The 22,348-nt window shown below is 43.4% G+C and overlaps 3 protein-coding genes across 11 annotated transcripts in view; 1 reads left to right on the forward strand and 2 right to left on the reverse strand.

Moving 5' to 3' along the window:
• Gon4l (gon-4 like) overlaps window positions 1–3,414 on the forward strand; it is an 81,880-nt gene extending 78,466 nt beyond the window's left edge. The window contains exons 28-32 of one of the 2 annotated variants that reach the window (XM_077791510.1): window positions 583–696; window positions 1,361–1,571; window positions 2,048–2,669; window positions 2,758–2,860; window positions 3,265–3,414. In XM_077791510.1, the coding sequence (XP_077647636.1) occupies window positions 583–696; window positions 1,361–1,571; window positions 2,048–2,669; window positions 2,758–2,860; window positions 3,265–3,414 (1,200 nt within the window). Of the gene's footprint in view, window positions 1–582; window positions 697–1,360; window positions 1,572–2,044; window positions 2,670–2,757; window positions 2,861–3,264 lie in introns of both variants that reach the window. The other variant, XM_026405080.2, reaches the window with a different exon arrangement.
• A 21-nt stretch (window positions 3,415–3,435) lies between these two features.
• Msto1 (misato mitochondrial distribution and morphology regulator 1) lies at window positions 3,436–8,080 on the reverse strand. Of its 4 annotated transcripts, none has more exons than XM_026405082.2 (14): window positions 7,962–8,080; window positions 7,713–7,848; window positions 7,011–7,080; window positions 6,831–6,906; window positions 6,521–6,575; window positions 6,294–6,423; window positions 6,023–6,140; window positions 5,806–5,940; window positions 5,551–5,703; window positions 5,163–5,294; window positions 4,904–5,088; window positions 4,551–4,655; window positions 4,354–4,463; window positions 3,436–4,069 (listed from the first exon to the last, which is right to left on the reverse strand). In XM_026405082.2, exons 1-14 carry the CDS (start codon window positions 8,043–8,045, stop codon window positions 3,858–3,860), a joined length of 1,701 nt encoding a protein of 566 aa, XP_026260867.2. In that variant the 5' UTR covers window positions 8,046–8,080; the 3' UTR covers window positions 3,436–3,857. The 4 variants fall into 4 exon arrangements, with proteins under 4 accessions (XP_026260867.2, XP_026260869.2, XP_026260868.2 ...); XM_026405084.2 differs by having other exon boundaries at window positions 3,709–4,069; window positions 4,387–4,463; XM_026405083.2 differs by having other exon boundaries at window positions 3,710–4,072; window positions 4,387–4,463.
• Window positions 8,081–16,966: 8,886 nt separating this feature from the next.
• Window positions 16,967–22,348, reverse strand: part of Dap3 (death associated protein 3) — a 36,121-nt gene continuing 30,739 nt past the window's right edge. For 4 of the 5 annotated variants that reach the window (XM_026404958.2, XM_026404961.2, XM_026404959.2 and 1 more), the window contains 3 exons: window positions 21,684–21,773; window positions 18,898–19,015; window positions 16,969–17,274 (listed from right to left, as the gene is read on the reverse strand). In XM_026404958.2, the coding sequence (XP_026260743.2) occupies window positions 17,189–17,274; window positions 18,898–19,015; window positions 21,684–21,773 (294 nt within the window). In that variant the 3' untranslated portion in view covers window positions 16,969–17,188. Of the gene's footprint in view, window positions 17,275–18,897; window positions 19,016–21,683; window positions 21,774–22,348 lie in introns of all 5 variants that reach the window. The other variant, XM_077791091.1, reaches the window with a different exon arrangement.

Raw genomic sequence — 22,348 nt, forward strand, 5'->3', positions numbered from 1 at the left:
ATGATTTTTTTTTGTTTTGTTTTGATTATTGTATGTCTTTACTTTTTCTTGGGGAGAAACTGATTCTTAGTAGCTAAGTGATGTTGGACGACTTATTTAACCTGTATTTCAGTTTCTTCATCATGAATTGGGATAATAATGATACTTATGTCTTGGATTTATTAAGTAGAGAGTATATAGTTCAGGGAGCCTTCAATATGTACAAAGTGCTCTCTCAAGGGACTTGGAAGGGGCAGGGAACTCAAGGCACAGGGAGTCAGAAACAAAGATGAGATCATACATATCTCACAGTGGAGCTCTCCAGGGACTGCCTCAAAATCTATTTGACTTATATGTGTCTTGAAACATCTGGACAATTGGGATATGTGTCTTTGGGTCACTTAAAGGTTGTTTCAGGGATTCATAATAGGCTTCAATCCAGGTTGGGCATTGATTTTCCCAGGCAATGTAATGAGATGGTGTGTTATGAAAGAGAAAGGGGAGGAGGTATCGGGAAGGGACCTCTTCAGATGGCTCACAGCCCAGTTTCCTCTTATAGTACTGAAAATACATGATTGCTAATCAAGCCCAGGTATCTCCTAGGAGACTGAGTGGACAGATGGGGCCAAGGACTGTTCCTGTTCCTGCCATGAAGGAGGCCCTGATTCCAAGCTTAAGAAGAGCAAGAGGAGAAATTGTAGCCACTGTAGCACGAAGGTGAGGAAGGTACCAGGGTGTTAGGACTCAGGTTATCGAGAGACATCAGGGCAACTCTAGGACATGCTTTCTGAGGTATTGCTTGCTACCACAGACTTGAACCTTCTTGAATTCTTAAAACAATAACATCTACAAATAACAAGCAGTATACACACAAGTGTACATACGTAAAATAAATAGAATCTTTTAGAAATATATGATGGATCTTGCTTTTTTTTTGGTAGAGGGACACACAATGTCTTTGTTTATTACTTTATTTTTTTATGTGATGCTAAGGATTGAACCAGTGCTTCACACAAGTACTCTACTGCTGAGCTAGAGCCCCAGCTCCTGGATTTTGCATTCTAAAGAGAATTCTATAAGGCAAGCTTTTGGAATTGGAAAAGAAAAAAGTCACAGTTCGAATATTTCCTTCTTATTTTTTAATGAAATAAACCAGGAATGTAGATTCTTAAGGTCATTCTGGTTCTTTAGAGTTGGTTGGCAGCAAAAAGGCAACCCAAGAGAGGGAGTGACGGGTGGAACCCCACACTGTACTCCGAGCCATTTAAATGTCCCTGGAGCCTGTACATATTTGTTGACTTGCTAAGCAGCGGGACTGGGCTTCTTTTTGGTGGGTCCTCAAGAGGTTTGGATACGCTTGACCAGAGAGCCATCCCTGCAGGTCTGTGACAGCAAATCCTACAAGAGCAAGGAGCTCCACGAGTTGGTGGGCAGCAGCCCCCACCGAGAGGCCAGTCCTATGCCTGGTGCTAAGGAAGCAGGGCAGGGCACGGATGTGGTGGAAGAGGAAGCCCCTGAGGAGCAGGAGAGCACTGAAGTAACCCAGAGCAGGACTGGCAGGACCACCAGGAAGGGAGAGGCGTCCATTCCAGGTGAGTGATCTCACTGCTGGCCCTTCTCCCCTTAGTTTTGTTTCATTCTCATAATTCAAGCAGGAACCTCTGAGCCTGGATGAGGAGCAGAATTTCCAGGAGTGGACATAGCCTCTCTCTCCCTGGTAGACCGACAGAACTCTACTACTCTGCCTGCATTTTCTCTTCTAAGGCTTTATTTCTCTTGGAGGATCAAGAGTGCTCTTGAGTCCACATGCTACAGCATTCTCTTTCTGTGTTTAATTCTGAAGCCCTTCCCCTTATATACAAATCCTTTCTACTTACATTCTAATGGCTGGATCCTTATCAGCTTGGTATCCTTGTGTCAGTGACTTTACCCCTCACCTGCAGCTCACTCTTTCCAGTGGAAACTTTATCACAGTAGCTCACCACAATGTCTCTGATAGTTTTCCGGCCCTGGGTGCATCCTGATCCTGTCCATAGCCTCAGATATTTTTAATTTTCCTCCAAAGCAGGATTATTAGTGGGAAGCAGTTTTTCATCCCCTCAAGAAGAAGTGACCCTTACACAACAGCTTCTGGACAGCCCACCACCTTGCTCACCAGAGACTCCTCAGCTTCCCCCACAAACTGGAGCTGTACTGCACCCTGGGAGGAAGAACCAGGCTGGGCCTGAGATTCTTTCCTGCCCCAGTGCACATTCTGGACTTCAGAATGAAGGGGAAGGCCAAAAGGTGGTAGGTGACTCAGAGGATTCCATGCTGGTTTGGGATGCACCAGAAACTGAAAAATTACCTACTGCTGTTGAGACCCCTGCTTCCTTTCTGAGTCCTGTTTCCTCAAGGACCAGAGATGTAGGGAGAAGACATGTATCTGGGAAACCAGATACTCAAGAGAGCTGGAAGCCCTCAAGTAGAGCTGAGGTGAAGTCAGTAAACCGGATGTCTCCTGTCCCTGAATCTTCATCAGGAATTGACACCTCAAAGGCTGAAGCCCCAGGAGGGGTTTTGGCTAAAGACAGTGGAATACAGGGCAGGGGTCCAGAGTGGGAGCAGCAGCCAAAAGCCACAGAAGCTACAGTTTGTGCCAACAACAGCAAGGTCAGCTCCACTGGGGAGAAGGTTGTCCTATGGACAAGGTAGGTGAGGATATGGGAAGTATTTGAGAAGAGTATAGAACACATCCATGAGGCTCTACAGGATTAATCCTGTTTGTGTGGGTTACAGGGAAGCTGATCGTGTGATTCTCACCATGTGCCAGGAGCAAGGAGCACAGCCACAGACCTTTAGCATCATCTCTCAGCAGCTGGGAAATAAGACCCCTGCTGAGGTAAGTGTGTGAGAGTGTGTGTGAAGGTGGGGATGTCCTGTTTGAGCCTCAAGCCCAGAGGAACCAAGAAGGTACGGCAAGGAGGGGAAGGGGTACCAACTGGAGAGAGAAGGGCTTTGTTAAGGGTGACCTCAGGGCCTGACTTCTTGGGTGGTGGTGATTCTAGAAAAGAAAGGGCATTGGATTCAGAGGTAGAATCTAGTTTCCATTACTAGTTGTTTTGGGGAGTATAACTTTGGAGAAATATTTAGTCCCTGGAGTTTCCTTATGTAGAAGGAGGACATAGTTCTCACAACCTTACTGTGTAAACAAATACCAAAGTTTTAAAAATTGGTACCTGGAGCTTGATAATATCATAGTGTTACCAACTGGGAACAGTGAATGCAGCCCTTCTCCTGTGCCAGGTTGCCCACCGTTTCCGAGAACTCATGCAGCTCTTCCACACTGCCTGTGAGGCCAGCTCTGAGGATGAGGACGATGCGACCAGCACCAGCAACACGGACCAACTATCTGATCATGGGGACTTGTTCTCTGAGGAGGATGCAGATGAGTGAGACTCTGGGGACACGTGGAGTTATCACATAGGACGAGCCCAGCAGGCCCCTGCACTCCAGGAGAGGCTGCTTGTACTTTGCTCGTGCTGTCCTTGAGCTCTGCAGACGGAACTAGAGAGCAGAGCTGAGGACACGGACACACCAAGGCTGGAGGTGGGCCTTGGAGCTCCACATCCTGGGCTTCATTCAGGATCTTTCATGAAGAACCTATAAATCCACTCTGTAAATAGCACCAAGGGACAGTGGGGCTTACTCGACAGTTTTCTTTTTCTGATGGTACATATTTATTGTTCTGTGATCTATTCACAGTGTTTCCAAGTGTAATAAATGCCTGTGTCGTGTTGCCAGTCCCAAGACACTAAGCTCCTCTGCCTGAGGACACTGGGCTCTTAAATTCAGCAGCTTTTATTGCCAATTAGCTGTGGCCCTCCCCCCGCCCTACTCTAGTCCATGATGCCGCCGCCATCCTGGTAGCACTGGGCCAGACTGTGGAGCTCCTGCAGCAACTCCTCCATCTCATCCTGTTCCACCCCAGCATCCAAGAAGCAGGCCCAGCGTCGCAGGTCCAGTTTGGTGAGCTCTGTGGCCAAGCCTCCCAGGGTCTGGTGCAAGGATGAAGAGGAGCACAGAGCCCCAAACACTGGGATGCTGTGCACTGCTGTGGAGGAAGAGAGGAGTTAGACCAAATGGATCATATTCTTTCCTGGGACTCTCATGTCTATAGGGAAGTCTGGGCACTTGATAGACTTGACTGTAAAGCACACTCGGTGAATTTTGTTTGCTGTCCCCTTAGTACTCCCGAGGAAGAACACTTCTCAGGAGCTCTAGGGCAATAAAGAAATGTTTTAACTGTGAACATTTTAAGCACTCTTAATCTAGGAAGGGAGAGTAAAACTGCTCCCACGCTTGATATCTTAGGTTTCTTCACCTCCTACATACCTGTGCCCCTGGGGGGACCATCCAGAACCATACCCTGCTGGCCGAGGCTTGAGAAGAGGTAGGGGTAAGGAGGAGCCACCCTGCAGGGAGTCAGCAGCAGATGGGAAGAACTGCGGACAGAGAATGGCAGTTCGGTGAGCAAGAAGTCAGGGGAGGGTGGAGGTCCTTGAGGAGGGCAGAGCAAGCATCACACTGACCTTGTGACTCTAGGCTGCTGCTGATGTAAATATTGAGCCAAGACTTCTTCTCCAGTGGTACACGCATGGAGAGGAGAAGGCAGAGGTGTCCCTGGGGTGAGCTGACTATCAGAACAAAGCCAAAACCACCTTTAGTCTGTGGCTGCTTAATAAGAACTAAGAATTCTTGGATAGAATCAGCTGGATCAGGTTGTTCATTCTTTTTTTTTTTTTTTAAAGTAAGTGGGGGGTGGTGGTGGTGGTGGTGGTGGTGGTGGTGGGAGGAAGCAATGTCATTAGAATGCCCGGATATTAGGGAGAAGAGGACATAAACAAAAACCTGACGAGAGCTCCTAAGGACCAACAGTGCTCACCTGGTATGGCACGCTCTGTCTATACCTCTCAGCACCACTGACTGAGCAAAGCAGCGTGTTCCCAAGGGGTTCCCACATGCAGACAGTGGGGTCCATGGGGTGGCTCCTCCGAGCTGCACCAAGGCATCAGGGAGGGACTGGCCTGGAACCAAGGGGAAGGGGATGACTGCTCCTGCTGTCACCACCTAAAGAGCAGGAGGAGATAAGATTACAGATCTTTTTCTCAGTGCTGACCCAAGCCCCACACAGAGCTTCATACCTTTTTCCCAGAGAAGGTCAGCATATTAGCCAGGTGGACCATGGAAACTGGAGATGAACGGAGTCGATAAGGAACAGTGACTGTATCCAGTGCTGTGGCCAGGATGGCACTACAGTGGAAGGGCAGAGTGGCCTACAAAGAGGATACAAGAGGAACACTTAAGCCTTTGGGGCCTGGAAAAGGATGTGTGGAGGTAGGGCATTAATGACAGAGAGATCCAGAGACTGAAGCAAGGGTGTGCTTGGCCCAAGAGTGGACAAGCACAAGACAGATCTAAGAGGCCACATTACAGCTGAGTTCAAGCTAAGTTTAAGAAGAGACCTACTAACAGAGGCTTCTTTGGGGAACATGAGGGTCAACTGTAGTCAGAACAAGCATTGAGCCTTACATCATAATGCAGGTGAGGGAAGTTGACAGGCGGCTGGGGTCGCAGGCCCAGGCTCCCACCCAAGGATAAGGGGCAGACAAAAGAGCTGTAAGCAGTCAGGTGCACCAGTCCGAATGCTGTGTTCAACAGGCGATAGATGTTTTTCTGAGGCTCCTGGTGAAACGAGGGGTGTGCATCAGGCAACTTTCTCAATGGCGACTTTTCTCTTGTTGCTCCTCCCCACTGTGACTTCTTTTTCTCCCATGTTCTACTCACCCCAAGACTGCAGGAACCAGGGATCAGGCCCCAGGTTATTATTCCCCGCCCTGAATACTCGTCTTGTAGCAACTCTGCAGCCTTGGCACCTACCCCAGAGAAACCATCATGCAGGTCACACAGGATCTGGAAGCCCTGGAGAGAAGCAAAGGATCAAAGGCAGTAGAGAACAGGATGAGAAGAATTTCTCCTTGCTGTCCACCTTGCCCTCAGCTACCTGCAAGTAGTCACATTCCTCTACGTAGAAGTGCAGTCTGTCCTCCAGCTCTTCCAGATACCTGGGTTCCTTCAGGACACTCTCCCCTTGGCCAAAAGCCTCCAGCCGACCTGTTTCCCTGCCACAAACGAATAGGAGGCAAGACTTCCAATCCTCTCCCCACTCCAACTCCCAGATCTCTTGTTTTGGGGAAAGATGGTCTCAAAGAATCTTATCCCCAACATTGGTGGCGGGTAAGCCTTTTGCCTCACAGCCTCTGAGGTCCCCGTACCCATCATGGTTGTACTTCTGAATCATACAGATGCTCCGGGGATGGAGATGGACTCTGAGGAAGTCTGACCAGACTCTGACACTGCTCTCTAGTGGTTTTGGAATTTCAGCAGTGGTGACTGGTGGGGGACCTGAAGAAAAAGCCGGAGAGATGTACCTTTGCCATGTTCCTTCTCTGCTTAGGTCCCCATCTGTACTGCCAAAATTTAATATCTGCAGAATTCTCACCTTTGCCATTAGGGATGGATTTGACCCTCCAGAAACCATCACTACTCCGTACTCCCTGGCACAGGTGAGAAAAATCTATATTTAGTTCCAGATAGTTTAGAAGCAAAGGCTGATTTATATTCCCTGAGCATGTTGGCCATCCCTGCAGCCTCCTTCTGTTTAGGTTGAAACAATCCTTAGGAAAAGATGTGCGTTTTCTCAAAATGCCATTCTAAGGCATTTAAGGTGATCAAAATCCTCTTTTCTCTACCCCAGTGGAGGCACTCTGTTTGTAGCATGGGGTGAAAAGGTTCAGGATAGAGGCCCTCACCTCAGCACTCAGAAGGTCCTGGAGATGAGGGTTTTTGGGATAAACTTCCTCTTTGTGTGTGGTAAGCTTCCCATGCCTTGAAAAGATTTCAAGATTAACCAAAGAAACTCATTGTGATGAGAGCTCTAGCTTTCTGTGCACATGCCTGTTCCCACCCCTTTCCATACATTAGGTACATACCAAGCTACTGCTGCGTCTAGCTGTTTGTCCCAGTAGAGTCCACTTTCCTCTTTGAGGGAGTTCAGACTGCCTGTACAGAGAGAATAGGCAATGCTTGATCAAATCCTAGAGCATCCTCTCTCTTCCCAGGGAATGGGTAATCTTGATCTCCTGACAACCTGCTGTCAACATCCCTCCTGCACTGGCTTTCCAGGCTTTCTTAGATGCCCATTTGCGCGGGTGGGTGGGGAGCTGGTTTAGGAGAATTCATCTTTCTGATCCCAGCTTAATCAGTAGATGTGGTACTTGGAGCAAAAAAAAAAAAAAAAAAAAAAAAATTCCAATAGTCATACAGGAGTGTGGCATTTCTTAACACCTGTCTCCAGTCTATTCTAGACTGGCTCTTTGAGCAGAGTAAAGTTTTGCCTTCCTGCCTACCTCTGGTGTTAGAATACTCATTTCTAGTCCTTCATTTTGGGGGTGGGTTGGGGTGGGAGGTGGATCCTTGGGATTGAACCCAGAGGCGCTTTAACACAGAGCTACATCCCTAGTTCTTTTTTGACAGAAGGTCTCACTAAGTTGCTGAGGTGGGTCTCACACTTGCTATCCTCCTGCTTCAGCCTCTCTAGTAGATGGAGTTGTAATTTAAGAGAGTGGATGCTTGAGACTCCGGAAGCGAAATGGAAACACTTGAGCACTGGCCGACCCCTGACACCGTCTCACCCTTCAGATCCATGAGGATGAGTCGCGGCGTGTACGTTTCCTGGCCATGCAGCGTCTGGCCCGTCCGATACAGGACATCAGGGCACAGTTCTCCCAGGGACTCCTGGGCGCTGGTTGCTCGGCCCAGCGCAGCATCCTGGAGGAGGCACGGAGGGAGGACTGCACTTAGAGGAGGCGAGCGGCGCAGGCCGCACGTCAGGACTGTGGATCCCCAAGGATTTCTCCGGGACAGCCACTAGGAGACCTCACCTGCTGGTTCCACCAGTGCGCTCCCACGAAACCGGCAAAATGTCCCAACTGCAGCGTAAGCACCTCTCCGGCCCCGCCCGCCATGCCTCGCCACTCCACTCGGTCCCACCGCCCCTGCCAGTCCGCTCGCTGCTCCTAGCCGATTGGCTCCACAGGCCTGTGGGCGTGGCCTCGTCCCCTGCATCCTATTGGTCCACAAACACGTCCCTTGCCATTGGGTAAATGACTTCGAGACCCTGCCCATCATTCCCGCCCCTCTTCCTTGACGTGGCCCAGTCCCGCTTTCCCGTAGTTGCCCAGCGGCCCCGCGGCCCCGCGACCGCAGGCTGGGCCGGAAGTCGTGCGCCGCGGCGCCATGCTGCGGACTTTTTTTTTTTTTTTTTTTTTTTTTTTTTTGATCTTGGGGATTGGACCCGGGATGTTCTACCATGAGCTACATCCCATCCCCGGACCTTTCTATTTTTAAATTAGAGACAGGGTCTCGCTAAACTGCTGAAGCTGGTCTCGAACTTCTGACGCTCCTGCCTGAGTCGCCGTGATTGATTACAGGCCTGCGCCTCATCGCGCATTCTTCGACGGTTTTCCTTGCGCCTCATCTGGAGCCACCAATGACTAGGGTCACAAAGGTTCTCACCTCTTGTCCCATCACACTTATGCCAGCTAATAAATAACTCCACAGACAGCACCAACCCCTGTCAGAGCCGGCGCGTGGCGCACGCCTGTAATCGCAGCAGCTCGGGAGGCGGAGGCAGGAGGATCAGGAGTTCAAAGCCAGCCTCTGCAGCTTAGCGAGGCCCTACGCAACTCAGCGAGACCCTGTCTCCCTGCCTCTAAATTAAATCTCCAAATGAAATATTTTTTAAAGGCTCAGTGGTTGGGTTGCCGCCCCCCGGCCCCCACGAAAACAAACTCGCGAACGAAACACCTTGCCAGGAAACAAGCTCCTTTAAATCCCGCCCCCACACTCCTTCCAAAGTCAGCCTTTCTGGATTTTAACCCAGGGGACTGGTCTAGCTAGGACATTAGGTAACAGAGTATGTGTTCTTTCTGTCAATATCCTTTATGAAATTCATCCGTATTCCATCACGTATCTACTTCACTTTCATTGCTGCAGACTAGTCCGTTGTATGTATATATCACAAATGATTTTTTGTATTTATATACATCCCCAGCCCCTTTTATTTTGAGATAGAGACTTGCTAAATTGCCCAGGCTGGCTATGAACATGTGATCTTCCTGCCTCAGCCTCCAGAAATGCTGAAACTACAGGTGTTTGCAATGACGCCCGGCCCAGCCCTCTTTATTTTGAGATGGGATCTTCCCAAGGTTCTCCAGCTGGCCAATGAACTTTACCACTGAGCCACATCGCCAGCCCTTTTTTATATTTTATTTCAAGACAGGGTCTCACCGAGTTGCTCAGGGCCTTGCTAAATTTCTGAGGCTGACTTTGAACTTGTGATCCTTCTGCCTGATCTGTCTGCTGATGCCCTGCTTAAAAAGGTACCTTACATCCCTAAATCTACATAATTAGACCAAGAAAGCTTGGGGGAGGAGGATAATAAGTATTAGGAGTGACGGGAGGGGGGGTGGGGGGTGGGGGGGGAAGGTCAGCTAAAAATGGTAGATTTAAATTTTTAAATTGCATTTATCAAGTTAAGAATTTATTCAGGGGCTGGAGATGTGGCTCAAGCGGTAGCGCGCTCGCCTGGCATGCGTGCGGCCCGGGTTCGATCCTCAGCACCACGTACAAACGAAGATGTTGTTTCTGCCGAGAACTAAGAAAAAAATAAATAAATGTTAAAATTTTCTCTCTCTCTGTCCCCCCCCTCTCTCACTCTCTCTTTAAAAAAAAAAAAAAAGAATTTACTCAGGTGCTTATCATCAATGGATGTTAAAACCATCGGGTGATAATTTCTTGGGAAACAGGACAGTGAGAGGATATCAAAGTAACACTCCAGATTGTTTAATTAACAATTGGGGAAGTGGTAAATTTTTGATGGAGAAACTTAATGGATATCATACTTAACCAAGTGATCATCTCATCATCACCAATAATGCAACAAACTAAAATGATGTGGTGTGGCAAGTACAACATATAACCCATGACTTATGCATACCCAAACTGTTCAACTTGTATCTAATCTGAGGGAAACAAATCTAGACTGTGGGACAGTTTATAATACAACACTAAAGAGTATTTTATCTAAATATAATGTGAACTCCTTGATTGGTACCTGAACTGGAGAAAGTGAGTCGTGCATCAAGATAAGTTTCTTGGGTATGATGATGTAGTCATGTAGAATAACCTACCCCCCTTTTTGTGGTGCTAAGAATTGAACCCAGGGACTATTTGCATGCTAGGCAAGCACTCTACCAACTGAGCTATATCTCCAGCCTGGGAATACCCTTCTTAAGATGTATGTACTGATGTACTTGCGGATTGTCCTGTGTCTCCAATTTACTTCCAAATGGTGCAACAAAATAAATGTGTATAAAAATAATGCGAATGTTAACAACTGAATGTAGGTGAAGATTACATTGTCTTTATTATTTTTTTGAGTATTCCAACATTCCTGTAGGATTGAAACATTTCAAAATAAAAAAAATTATTGCAGTACTGGGGTTTGAACACAGGGCTTTACACATGTGAGGCAAGTGCTCCTATTACTGAGCGACAGCCGCAGCAGTATTTGCACAAATATTTTCAAATCATCTTGTCAAGATCAGCAAAATAAAAAACTCCTAGTATTTGGGTCAGGCAGGATAGCATCATATCTTCATAAATCAATTTGGGGTGAAGCAATGCCTCTAATCCATATTCTGCTATTTATTGAGGTTTAATTTTTTAAAATTTCTTTAAACAAATTAAAAATTTTTTACTTAAAATTTTTTGTTTTCTGTACATCATATACCTCCCTGTTCCTACCTCCCTGCAACAGAGAACCATTAATCTACCTTCTGTCTTTACAGATTTTGTTTTTCTCAACATATCACATAATCATACCGCATATGGCCTTTTGTTCCAGTATGTATTTTTTAAAAATCTTTGTTTATTTTTATGTGGTGCTGGGGACCGAACCCAGGGCCTCATGCATTCAAGGCAAGAGCTCCACCACAGCCCTCCAGCATGTTTTTAAGGCTCTTCATTTTGTAGCATTATTTTCCTTTTGCTTATCAATTCACAGTTTCATGGATGGTTTGGATTATTTCTAATGTTTAGCTATTATGAATAATGTTACCGTGAACAGTCTCATGCTACTTGAACATAACTCTCTGTGGACAAATGTTCATTTAGGGTAGAATTGCTGGGTCACATGATAATGCTGTTTAATATTTTGAGGGACTCCCAAACCATATTCCAAAGTGGTTTATTTCAATATCTCCACATCCTAACAATTGTTATTGTTCATACCATTCCTGTGGGTGTAAAACTGTATGTTATCTGGCTTGGACTTGCATTTCCCTAGTAACTAGTGCTGGTGAGTCCCTTTTCATGAGCTTTTCATTCATCCACCTTTTTTTACAAAAAGGTCCAAATCATTTCATTCATTTTTATATTGTCATTTGTCTTATTAGTGAGTCCTTCATTAGTGAATTATAACTATAACCTTTAAAAGCACATAAGAGCAAAAGTTAATTTGATGAAATCCAATTTATTAGATTTTTAATATTTTTTAAATAAATGACAGCGGAATGTATACAGCACAATTTTTCATATCTCTGTATGTTGACACCAATTCATGCCTTCATACATGTACTTTGGACAATGATGACCATCACATTCCACCATCATTGTTAACCCCCTTGCCCCCTTCCTTCCCTCCCACCCCTCTGCCCTATTTAGAGTTCCTCTGTTCCTCCCATGCTCCCCCTCCCTATCCCTCTGTGAATCAGCCTCCTTATATCAGAGAAAACATTCAGCATTTGGTTTTGGGGGATTGGCTAACTTCACTTAGCATTATCTTCTCTAACTCCATCCATTTAATTGCAAATGTCATGATTTTATTCTTTTATTGCTGAGTAAGTAAAATTACATTGTGTGTGTGTGTGTGTGTGTGTGTGTGTGTGTGTGTGTTTTCCAAGGAATCTCTGTACTGCTTTCCATATTGGCTGCACCAATTTGCAGTCCCACCAGCAACATATGAGTGGGCCTTTCCCTCCGATATCCTCGCCAACACTTATTATTAGATCTTTTCTTAAAATCACATCTTATGGATATCTTTGGCATCATATCTAAGAAATATTCACCCAATTCAAGTTCAAGAAGATTGTCTATCTACTTGCTATGTTGCCTCGCTGGTCTTGGACTCCTGGACTCAAGCCATCCTCCTGCTTCAGCTCCCTAAGTAGCTGGGAGTACAGTCATATACCACCACATCTGGTATTTCTTTTGTTGAATTTGTTTCTAAATACTTTATTTTACTGCTATTGTGAATAGAATTATTTTAACTTCATTTCTGGATGATTCTTTAATAATATAAATACAATGGATTTTTATGTACTGGTCTTGTATTGTTGTGCCCTTGCTGAATTTGCTTTTAGTTTTAGTATATATTTTTTGGGGGCCAGCTTAAGGTTTTCTAGATGTCCAAGCTAATGCTATCTGAAAATAAAGGAAGTCTTCTTATTTCTTGATCTAGACAATTTCCAGTTGAGTGATGAGAAGGAGCCTCAAGAATCTAGCTGTGCAGTACCTTGGCATGAAGACAATAAAAAATGGGTATGAACATTAGGACTACAGAATAATCTTATGAAAAAAAGACTGCATAGGGTAGATTATGATAAAATATTTGGGAAACAATTAAGAATCTGTATTTAGTGATTAGAAAAGTGGGGTTATTCTTCCATAGGACTTTGTGTATCAGTGATGATATAGACAGACTTAACATGTCTGAGTTTACTCTTATGGTTAGCCTCCCAAAGCTGCGTGTTGGATGTGAGAGTGATCTGGCCGCAGATTCACGTGGTATCGTGATCTCCTGAAGATTCACCATTGGTAAAAGAGAATGACCTTCTCAATAAGAGGACAGTTCTTTGGTCAAGGTTATAAGAGTAGATGTACTCCAGAACCTCCTGCCAGAACCTATAAACAAGCTCCCAAGGTCCAAATGTGGCAGTATTTCCCAGCCTCATCTGCAACTAAGGGCCAAATTTGTCAACATGATTTGATCTTGCCTAAATCCTGTGTTTCTGGGGACTTGCTTCAACTGTCATTAACGCAGGCTAAGGTAAGACTGTTATAGGGTCAGCCCACACTGCCTCCTCTGGTAGGGCTCAGGTGGTGTCTAGCTGCAGAGCCTATGATGTTGCCCTCTTGCCTTCTTTTTAAATAAATTGGTTCAAATGAGCATGTAAATTTACAGAGAATAAAAAGAAATTTATGAGGAAGAGGGTGGGTGTGGTGGCACACACCTGTAATCCCAGAAGCTCAGGAGGCTGAGATGGAGGGTTCCAAGTTCAAAGCCAGCCTCAGCAAAAAGCAAGGCTCTAAGCAACTCAGTGAGGACCCCCCCCTCCCCCCAAACTCTAAATAAAATACAAAATAGCGTTGGGGATGTGGCTCAGTGGTTGAGTGCCTTTGAGTTCAATCCTGGTACTCCCCAGCCCTGCCCCCAAAATTTACAAGAATGGTGACAGATAAAATTTCCGAGAGTTATGCAAAAAAAAAAAAAAAAAAAAAAAAAACAACAAACAAACAAAAAAAAACAAAGTGTGGTTTCTTTCTTTTTTCTTTTGTGTGTGTGGTATGTGGTGCTGGGGATTGAACCCAGGGCCTTGTGCATGCAAGGCAAGCACTCTACCAACTGAGGTACATCCCTAGCCCCAGTGGGTTTCTTTTTGTATTTGAAAAATAAGTGGGGATGGAAGGTGGGGTGTGCGTCCTTATAATTCTAGTGACTTAGGAGGCTGAGGCAAGAGATCACAAGCTGGAGGTCAGCCTGGGCAACCGTAATGGACAACTTGAATCATCAACTTGATTGGATTAAGAGATGCCAAGGAATAAGAGGATTATGAGTGTGTCAATGAGGGTGTATCTAGGAGTGATTGGCATGTGGGATAGCCAACTGAAATGAAGACCCTCCCTAAGTGTGGGCAGCAGCGACCAATAGGATGATAGCTTGAATGGAATAAATGTTGGAAGAACAAAGAAGCCGCAGATGAAGCTCACTCCTTCTTGAATGGGTTCTTGATCGCTATTGCGATAGGATATCGGATTCTTGCCTCTTCATTCTTCCCAAGTGGACTCAGACAGAGATTCTCCAGAAGGCTTAGATCTCAGATCAGGGTAGCACCGTGGATCCCTCTGGATCTGGGGCTTCAGCCTCTTGGACTGCAGCTACTGGTTCTCCCAGTTCTCCAGCCTGCAGACGGCCATTGTGGACTATCCAGCTTCTGGTCGCATAAGATAACCTAATAAGTCCCTTTTGATAATTATACTTCCTGCTGATTCTAGAGAACCCTAATACAGCAACTTAGGAGCCCCTGTCTCAAAATACAAAGGGCTGAGGACGTACATCAGTGCTAAAGCATACCTAGTATAAAAAAGTGTATAATTTTATCTCTAGAATTTGGTAATAGAGGTTGCTTCCAAAGAACTAGGGGAACGGGAAGGTGCCCGATTTTTATCTTTGTTTTTAAAATGTTTTTATTAGGTATTGATGGACCTTTATTTATATGTGGTGCTGAGACTTGAACCCAGTGCCTCATGCATGCTAGGCAAGTGCTCTACCACTAAACCACAACCCCAGCCCTGGTTCATTATATATTTTTGTATGGTTTGAAATTTATAAGACATATATGGCAAAATAAATTAGAATGAAGGCACAGAACATCACCTGAACATCACCAACTAGGAGAATTTTAGAAAGTTCGCTCTGGCAACTTGTGAAAGATAAACCAATAGGAGGAAGAGTGATTGAAGGCAGAAAAACAAATTAATAAATGTTTTCAGTAACTCAAAAAAGAAGTGAGATATATATATATATATATAGGCAGTGGTAATGAGGATGAAGTGGTCTGAGATATTATAAATTCACAGGCTTAATGAGCCATAGTGGGAGGTGTAGCCATCAGGGCTTCATAGAGAAGAGGACCATTAGGAGACACATACAAAGGGATCTGATACATGAATTCACCCTTCCTCGCTGTAGGAGCTGGTTAAGCATTCTCAGCACGACTGTTGTCCCCGTTTCTGATGCCAGTAAATGAGCCTGGTTAAACTGCAGCACAGCAAAGTTACCACCATGGGTGACTGGGGATTGACTTACGGGTGGAAGTTCTGTTTCTGACAAGAATTTCTTCAAATAAAGCACAAAACCCATGTTATAAAGACAGCTATTTATGGGATGGGGCTGTGGCTCAGCACACATGTGAGGCACTGGGTTCAATCCTTCAGCACCACATAAAAATAAACAAAATAAAGGTATGTATAAAAAAGAGATAATACATTAAAAAATAGCTACTTATATGGTAGGTGCTTTACATATGCTGTTTCTTTTTAAGTATTTTTTTTTAAAGAGAGAGTGAGGGAGGGAGAGAGAGAGGGAGAGAGAGAGAGAGAGAATTTTTAATATTTTATTTTTTAGTTCTCAGCAGACACAACATCTTTGTTGGTATGTGGTGCTGAGGATCGAACCTGGGCCGCACGCATGCCAGGCGAGTGCGCTACCGCTTGAGCCACATCCCCAGCCCCTTAAGTATTTTTTAAAGTTGTAATGAACACAATACCTTTATTTTATTTATTTATTTTTATGTGGTGCTGAGGATTGAACCCAGTGTCTCATGCAAGTGAGGCAAGCGCTCTGCCTCTGAGCCACAATCCCAGCCCAATATGCTGTTTAATTCTCACAAAACCTCTGCAAGTTTAGCACTATTGAAAGCAAAATGAAGGAGAAAGAAAAAGAAACAGAGACAGACCTCAAAGGATCAGTGATGCTTTGTTAAGCACCAGAGAGGCAGAGGTTCAAGAGAGAGAGTGACGACTGGTTACAATAGGGGTCTGAGTTTTATTGGGTTCAGCAGAGACTGCATCCCAGCAGAATGTGTGGGTTGGCAGGCAGGGGAACAGTTGTAGAACAGGAAATGGTCAAAGTCCAGAGCCCACTGATGCTGGGAAATGGAGAAAGTCCACAGCCCATTGTTTTCTCTCTCTCCCTGGGACCTAATGTCCTCCTTTTCTTCCTGGGGATTGTTTTTCCATATCCTTCAATTGTTATCATCATTAGATGAGAGCAAATAAAGATAAGGTGAAATTAGAGAAGGAAATAGGAAAGCACTAAGAGACCTCCAATTAGCCAGCCAATAAGTAGCAGATCTGGGAATCAAAATTCCGACTCTTGGGCTGGAGATGTGGCTCAAGCGGTAGCGTCCTCGCCTGGCATGCGTGCGGCCCGGGTTCAATCCTCAGCACCACATACAAACAAAGATGTTGTGTCCGCCGAAAACTAAAAAATAAATATTAAAAAAAAAATTCTCTCTCTCACTCTCTCTTTAAAAAAAAAAAAATTCAGACTCTTTAAACAATACTGATAACCTGAATACGGCGAGAGGATCCAACTCCACTGTAAGTGATCTGAATCACTATTTTCTCTATTCTCCCCTGGGCGGTACACAGATAATCTGACTCTGAGGGCATTAAGATAATTCACTCCACAAGATGTATGCTGGTGGGATTTAGTGCTTAATTCTCCCAGAAACACATGGGAAAGAGCTGTACCAGATTAAAGCTGCCAGACGCTCAGCTGGAGGCTCAGTCACCCCCTTGGAATCAAAGATAAAAGTGTAAGTAAGAAGTGAGCGGTGGGTTGGGAGGAGAAGTTAGGCTGTGAATCTTGAGCTCTTGATCAGTAGTCAGAACTACTGGAAATTTCTATAGAATTGAGTCAGATAAATTCAATTTGGCTAATCTGAAGGCTCTTAAGTTGAATACAACACTTTAAGAAAAACATTTAATTTTATTTTTTTTTAAGGAAAAGAACCATGGTTATCTTAAACATGAAAACCACATTCAAAAAATGATTTTATTTTTAGGAACAAGGGGAAATCTTACCATATGCTCACAGTCATTTTGTAAGGAAACCATTTCAAAGAAGGTCCATAGCCCACAGCAGTCCTGGCTAATCCCATGTACAGGGGCCTGGCTGTTCTGAGTGCTAGGGGAATTCTCCGGGACTGGGTGCAGCATTAAGGAAATGTCCATTGTCTTCCATCCACATAATGACCATGGCTCACAGGTAGGCACAGAGACGTTCCAGCTGCCCAGGGTTGGCATTACTTAGAAATAGCAGCTCCTTCTTCCCTTCTTCTGTAGGAGCTAAAATAGAGTCAAAAACAGTGAAGTCAAAAATTCCTCCTGCTGTTCTGTATCCCTCCAGAAAACTCCAGTGGTCAGAGCCTACCTTATCTAGATTATGTTCAGACATATTCCTTCCCAGATCACACGTCTCTATGCTTCCCACCTACAATGCTGCAGCTACTTTTATTCTTTCCTCTCCAATATCCTAACTCTTTATTATCTAGCAATAGAAAAACCCTTTATTTTTCCTTTATATACCCTGGAATATCCAGAGGTGAGGCAAACCTAAATGAATACCTAAAATGCTTCCAGTCAAAGGGCATCAAATCTGGTAGTAAGAGGGCTGGGGGTTGTGGCTCAGTGGTAGAGCGCTCACCTAGCATGTGTGAGGCGTTGGGGTTGATCCTCAGCGCCACAGAAAAATAAAATATATTGAGTAAAAACAACAACAACAACAACAACATAACAACAAACAAAAGAAAACATTTGGTATTAAGAGGCAACAATTTCTTTACATATAATAGATCGCTATGGCAAAGATTTGCTTTGGTGTTGGGGTAGCCTCTTACACAAGGTGAATTATTGTGGGACTGTCACAGCACATGAATTTCTCAACTGAAATTTGTTGAATGAATAAACCAATAATGAGAGTATGGCATAATCCAAACACCTGGAAAACGCCCAGTGGCTGGATGGTTTTTTTTTTTATGAGAAAAAGAGAGAGAATTTTTTTTTAATATTTATTTTTTAGTTTTCGGCAGACACAACATCTTTGTTTGTATGTGGTGCTGAGGATCGAACCCGGCCCCAGGCATGCCAGCCGAGCGCGCTACCGCTTGAGCCACATCCCCAGCCCTGGCTGGATGGGGTTTTGCCTCCATTTTTTTTTTTTTTTTTTTGGTACTGCGCATTGAACCCAGGGGCACTAACAACTGGGCCACATCCCAGCCCTTTTAGAAATATATTTTATTTAGAGACAGGGTCTTGCTGAGTTGCTTAAGGCTTTACTAAGTTGCTGAGTCTGGCTTTGAACTCATGATCCTCCTGCCTCAACTTCCTGAGCAGCTGGGATTATAGGCGAGTAACCCCCGTGCCTGGCAGCTTTGCCTCCAGCTTTTTGCATTAACATTTTATTTTGGACCAGATGAGAATTTGGGGAGGGATATAATTTCCTTTGTAAATTATAAACTTAGGCTGAGGCTGGGGTATAGCACAGTTGGTAGAGTGCTTGCCTTGCATGCACAAGGCCTTGGGTTCAATCCTCAGCATCACAAAAAGCACAACAAAACAAAAAAACTTAGGCTGTGTAGTGGTGCACACCTATAATCCCAGCAGCTTGGGAGGCTGAGACAGGAGGATTGCGAGTTCAAAGCCAGCCTCACCAAAAGCGAGGCGCTAAGCTACTCAGTGAGACCCTGTCTCTAAATAAAACACAAAATAGGGCTTGTGATGTAGCTCAGTGGTCAAGTAAACCCTGAGTTCAATCCCTAGGACTCTTCCCCCGAAAAAGAAAATACCCCAACTTAGCTACCCACCAACACCTTTCTTCTCACTGCTGATGGAACAAGAGGGTGAGGCTCTGAATGAGTGGGATTCTACTATGAACACCAAGCTCTGATAGGAGAAAATTAAACAACTGACCTTTTTCATGTTGTAGCCAATTATTCTCTAAATAATACTGAATACAACTTTCAAATTCCTTTGGGTTATAACTGGAAACCAAAATGGGAAGAAAGGGATCCAGGGCATCAAATCCTTCCTGGAAAAGAGAAAGGGTACAATATTAGTTAAGTGACCTATCAGGAAAAAGAGAAATTCTACTTAAGCACTTTGAGGGCAGCGTTTTTATTTTCTTCTATTCTTCTTTACTCCTCTTTCTCTGGCTACCCCACTTTCTACAGATCTGCAAAAATATGGGGGACACCGCTTGTCTGAGTAAAGTGTATTTTTGAGAGCTCTGACTTCTGGAATCAAGTTAGGCCAAAATATTGTTATACTGTATATGAATATGTAACAACCAATCCCATCATTATGTATAACTATAATGAACTCATAAAAATATTTTGGATGGGAAAAAAGGAAATTAAAATTAACAAGTGGGAAAAAAGACCCTAAGTGGAACATAATTAGAAATAGTGGATCAATCAAATTATATTCTGAATTTAACATAGGAGAAGGGGAGGGGAACTAGACCAAGTAACGTCTTTTTTTTTTTTTTAATTGTAGGAGGACACAATCTTTATTTATTTTTATGTGTTGCTGAGGATCAAACCCAGTGCTTCACATGTTCAAGGCAAGTGCTCTACTACTGAGCTACAGCCCCAGCCCAAGCCAAGTAACTTCTGAAAAGAATATCTGACTACACATCTTTTGACTCAAGATGAAAACTTGAAAATATTGAACTCTAGTTTGCAGCTTCTATATGAGTTGAGGGTGAGCAAATATGAAACTTTTTGTATATACAAAATATTGTGTAGATGGATACAATTACTTTATTTTGTTTATTTATTTTTTTTATGTTGTGCTGAGGATTGAACCCAGTGCCTCATACATGTAAGGCAAGTGCTCTACCACTAAGCTTCAACTCCAGCCCACAAATCTGAAACTTTTTAACCACATTTTAGCATTAAGTTAATAAGTAAATAAGTTGTGGCTAATGAGAAGAGATTTCTTATAGATGAGACAAATATGGAAAAGGGGAAGGGAACAATGAATGCTATTCTAGCATGGAACTGGCAAGTATCAGTATGGATTTATAGTTCACTAGAGAAGCAGTACACACACTACATGTAAACACAGTACACGCCTTGTTACTAGCTTTGCTGAGAAGGGCTAGAAGAAATGATACCCCGGTAGCTCTAAGGTCTTGGTTTCTAAAAACCATTTTCTGAAACAAACCAAGGCTAGAAATGACTAATTCTAGGAAGAGGGCATGGGAAGTACAAGGGAATCTGGAAACATTCTTGTGCCAGGAAATAAAGAAGTGCTAAAAGAAATGATGGGTCATAGCAACTAGCCTAAAGGAAGCATCCATGGTAACACTGGAATAATTTGAGCATGTAAATAAGAATGATGGTAAAGGCTCAGAATCTATTAAAAATGAATTTACAAATCTACACTGTAACAAATAAATATATAAGGGGAACAGAAAATTTCTAATAGAAAGCCAAGTGATATATTTAGAAGAAATAATAGGTTTAGAGAAATCTCCACTTGGCTATTACCATAATAACATCTAGCAAAGAATCACTAATCTAATGGATGAGTAAGTGGAAGTAATAGGAAATTTATCTAGCCTGAAAGTATATTTCCTCAAGATACTTATTAATTCTAAAGGGAGAATAATAACCGAGGAGAAGCCAGATGAATATCATATAAAGTAGGTGTTCAAAATTAACATTATCAGTAATGGGATAAACAGATTTCATGCTCCTTTTATATATATATATATATATATTTTAGTTGTAGATGGACACAATATCTTTATTTTATTTACATATTTTTATGTGGTGTTGAGGATCGAACCCAGTGCCTCATGAATCAGAGGCAAATACTCTACCCACTGAGCCACAACCCCAGCCCCTTCATGTTCCTTTTGATAAGCTGCACAGAGAAGACACATTTTTACTACTACTACTTTTTTTTTGGTATGGAAATTAAACCCAGGCGTACTTAACCACTGAGTCACATCCCCAGCCTTTTTTTTTTTTACATTTTATTTAGAGATAGGGTCAGCAAGACCCTAAGTTGTTGAGGCTGGCTTTGAACTCACAATCCTCCTGCCTCAGCCTCCTGAGATGCTGGGATTACAAGCATGTGCCTGGCACATTTTTACTTCTATTATCACTTCTACTTGTGAGGAAACATCAGACAAGCTCATAAAATAACCTACAAAGAAAGTAGTGATGTACTTTGTTTTTGTTTTTTTGTAGTTGTAGATGGACGCATGCCTTCATTTTATTTATTTTTATGTGGTATTAAGGATTGAACCCAGTGCCTCACACCTGCTAGGCAAGTACTCTGCCACTGAGCTACAGCCCCGGGCCCTGGCATGTACTTTTGAAAAATAGAAATCTTAAGATTATAAAAGATACAAGGCTGAGGAACCACCATAGATTAAAGGAGACCAAACAGACATGACAAGTGAACATCATCCAGGATCTTCTTTTTCTTTAATGGGATATAGGATTAACTGGCAAACTCTGAGTAAGACTTACAGATTAGATCAAAGGTTTATATCAGTTTCCTGACTGGATAAGAATGCTATGGTTATGTATTAGAATTCTATCTTTGTTTTTTAAGAAAGAGATATTGGGGTAGAAGAATATGATTTTCTGAAATAATGTCAAAATAAGTAGACTTAAAAAGAGCTCTCTCTCTACTCAGAATGACCATCTAAGAGGCATTGAATTCTTCTATAACTTAACCTTTCCCAGCAACTCATGCGGCAGGTATGCTTTCTGGGGCTTAAAGAGAGATCCAGTCTGGCTTAAAGTCAACACAATGGCACCTCCGTGCTGAAATAAAGAAGAATAAGAAAAAGTCAAAGAAAACATAAAAGTAGAATTGCAAATAAAAATAGGCCAATATTTAAATACTGTGTTTCACTGTATAATCGTTGCAGATTTTATGCTATTTTTTTTTTTTGTGGGGGGGGAAAAAAGTTGTGACCATTATGTGAAGCTTTTTTAAAAAAATCATGCACCAGTTTAGTAATGATTGGGGCCGGAGTTGTAGCTCAGCGGTAGAGCACTTGCCTAGCACGTGTGAGGCCCTGGGTTCGATCCTCAGCACCATATAAATATAAATAAATAAAATAAAGGTATTGTATCCATTTATAGCTACAAAAATATCAAATTTTCTTTTAGTTTTAGGTGAATACAATATCTTTTTTTTTTTAAAGAAAGAATGAGAGAGTGAGAGAGAATTTTAATATTTATTTTTTAGTTTTCGGCAGACACATCTTTGTTGGTATGTGGTGCTGAGGATCCAACCTGGGCCGCGCGCATGCCAGGCGAGCGCGCTACCGCTTGAGCCACATCCCCAGGCCCCAATATCTTTATTTAAAATTTTTTTTTTTAGTTGTAGTTGG

The sequence above is a fragment of the Urocitellus parryii genome, chromosome 11 (assembly GCF_045843805.1).
Source record: "Urocitellus parryii isolate mUroPar1 chromosome 11, mUroPar1.hap1, whole genome shotgun sequence".
In the NCBI taxonomy this organism is placed as follows: Eukaryota; Metazoa; Chordata; class Mammalia; order Rodentia; family Sciuridae; genus Urocitellus; species Urocitellus parryii.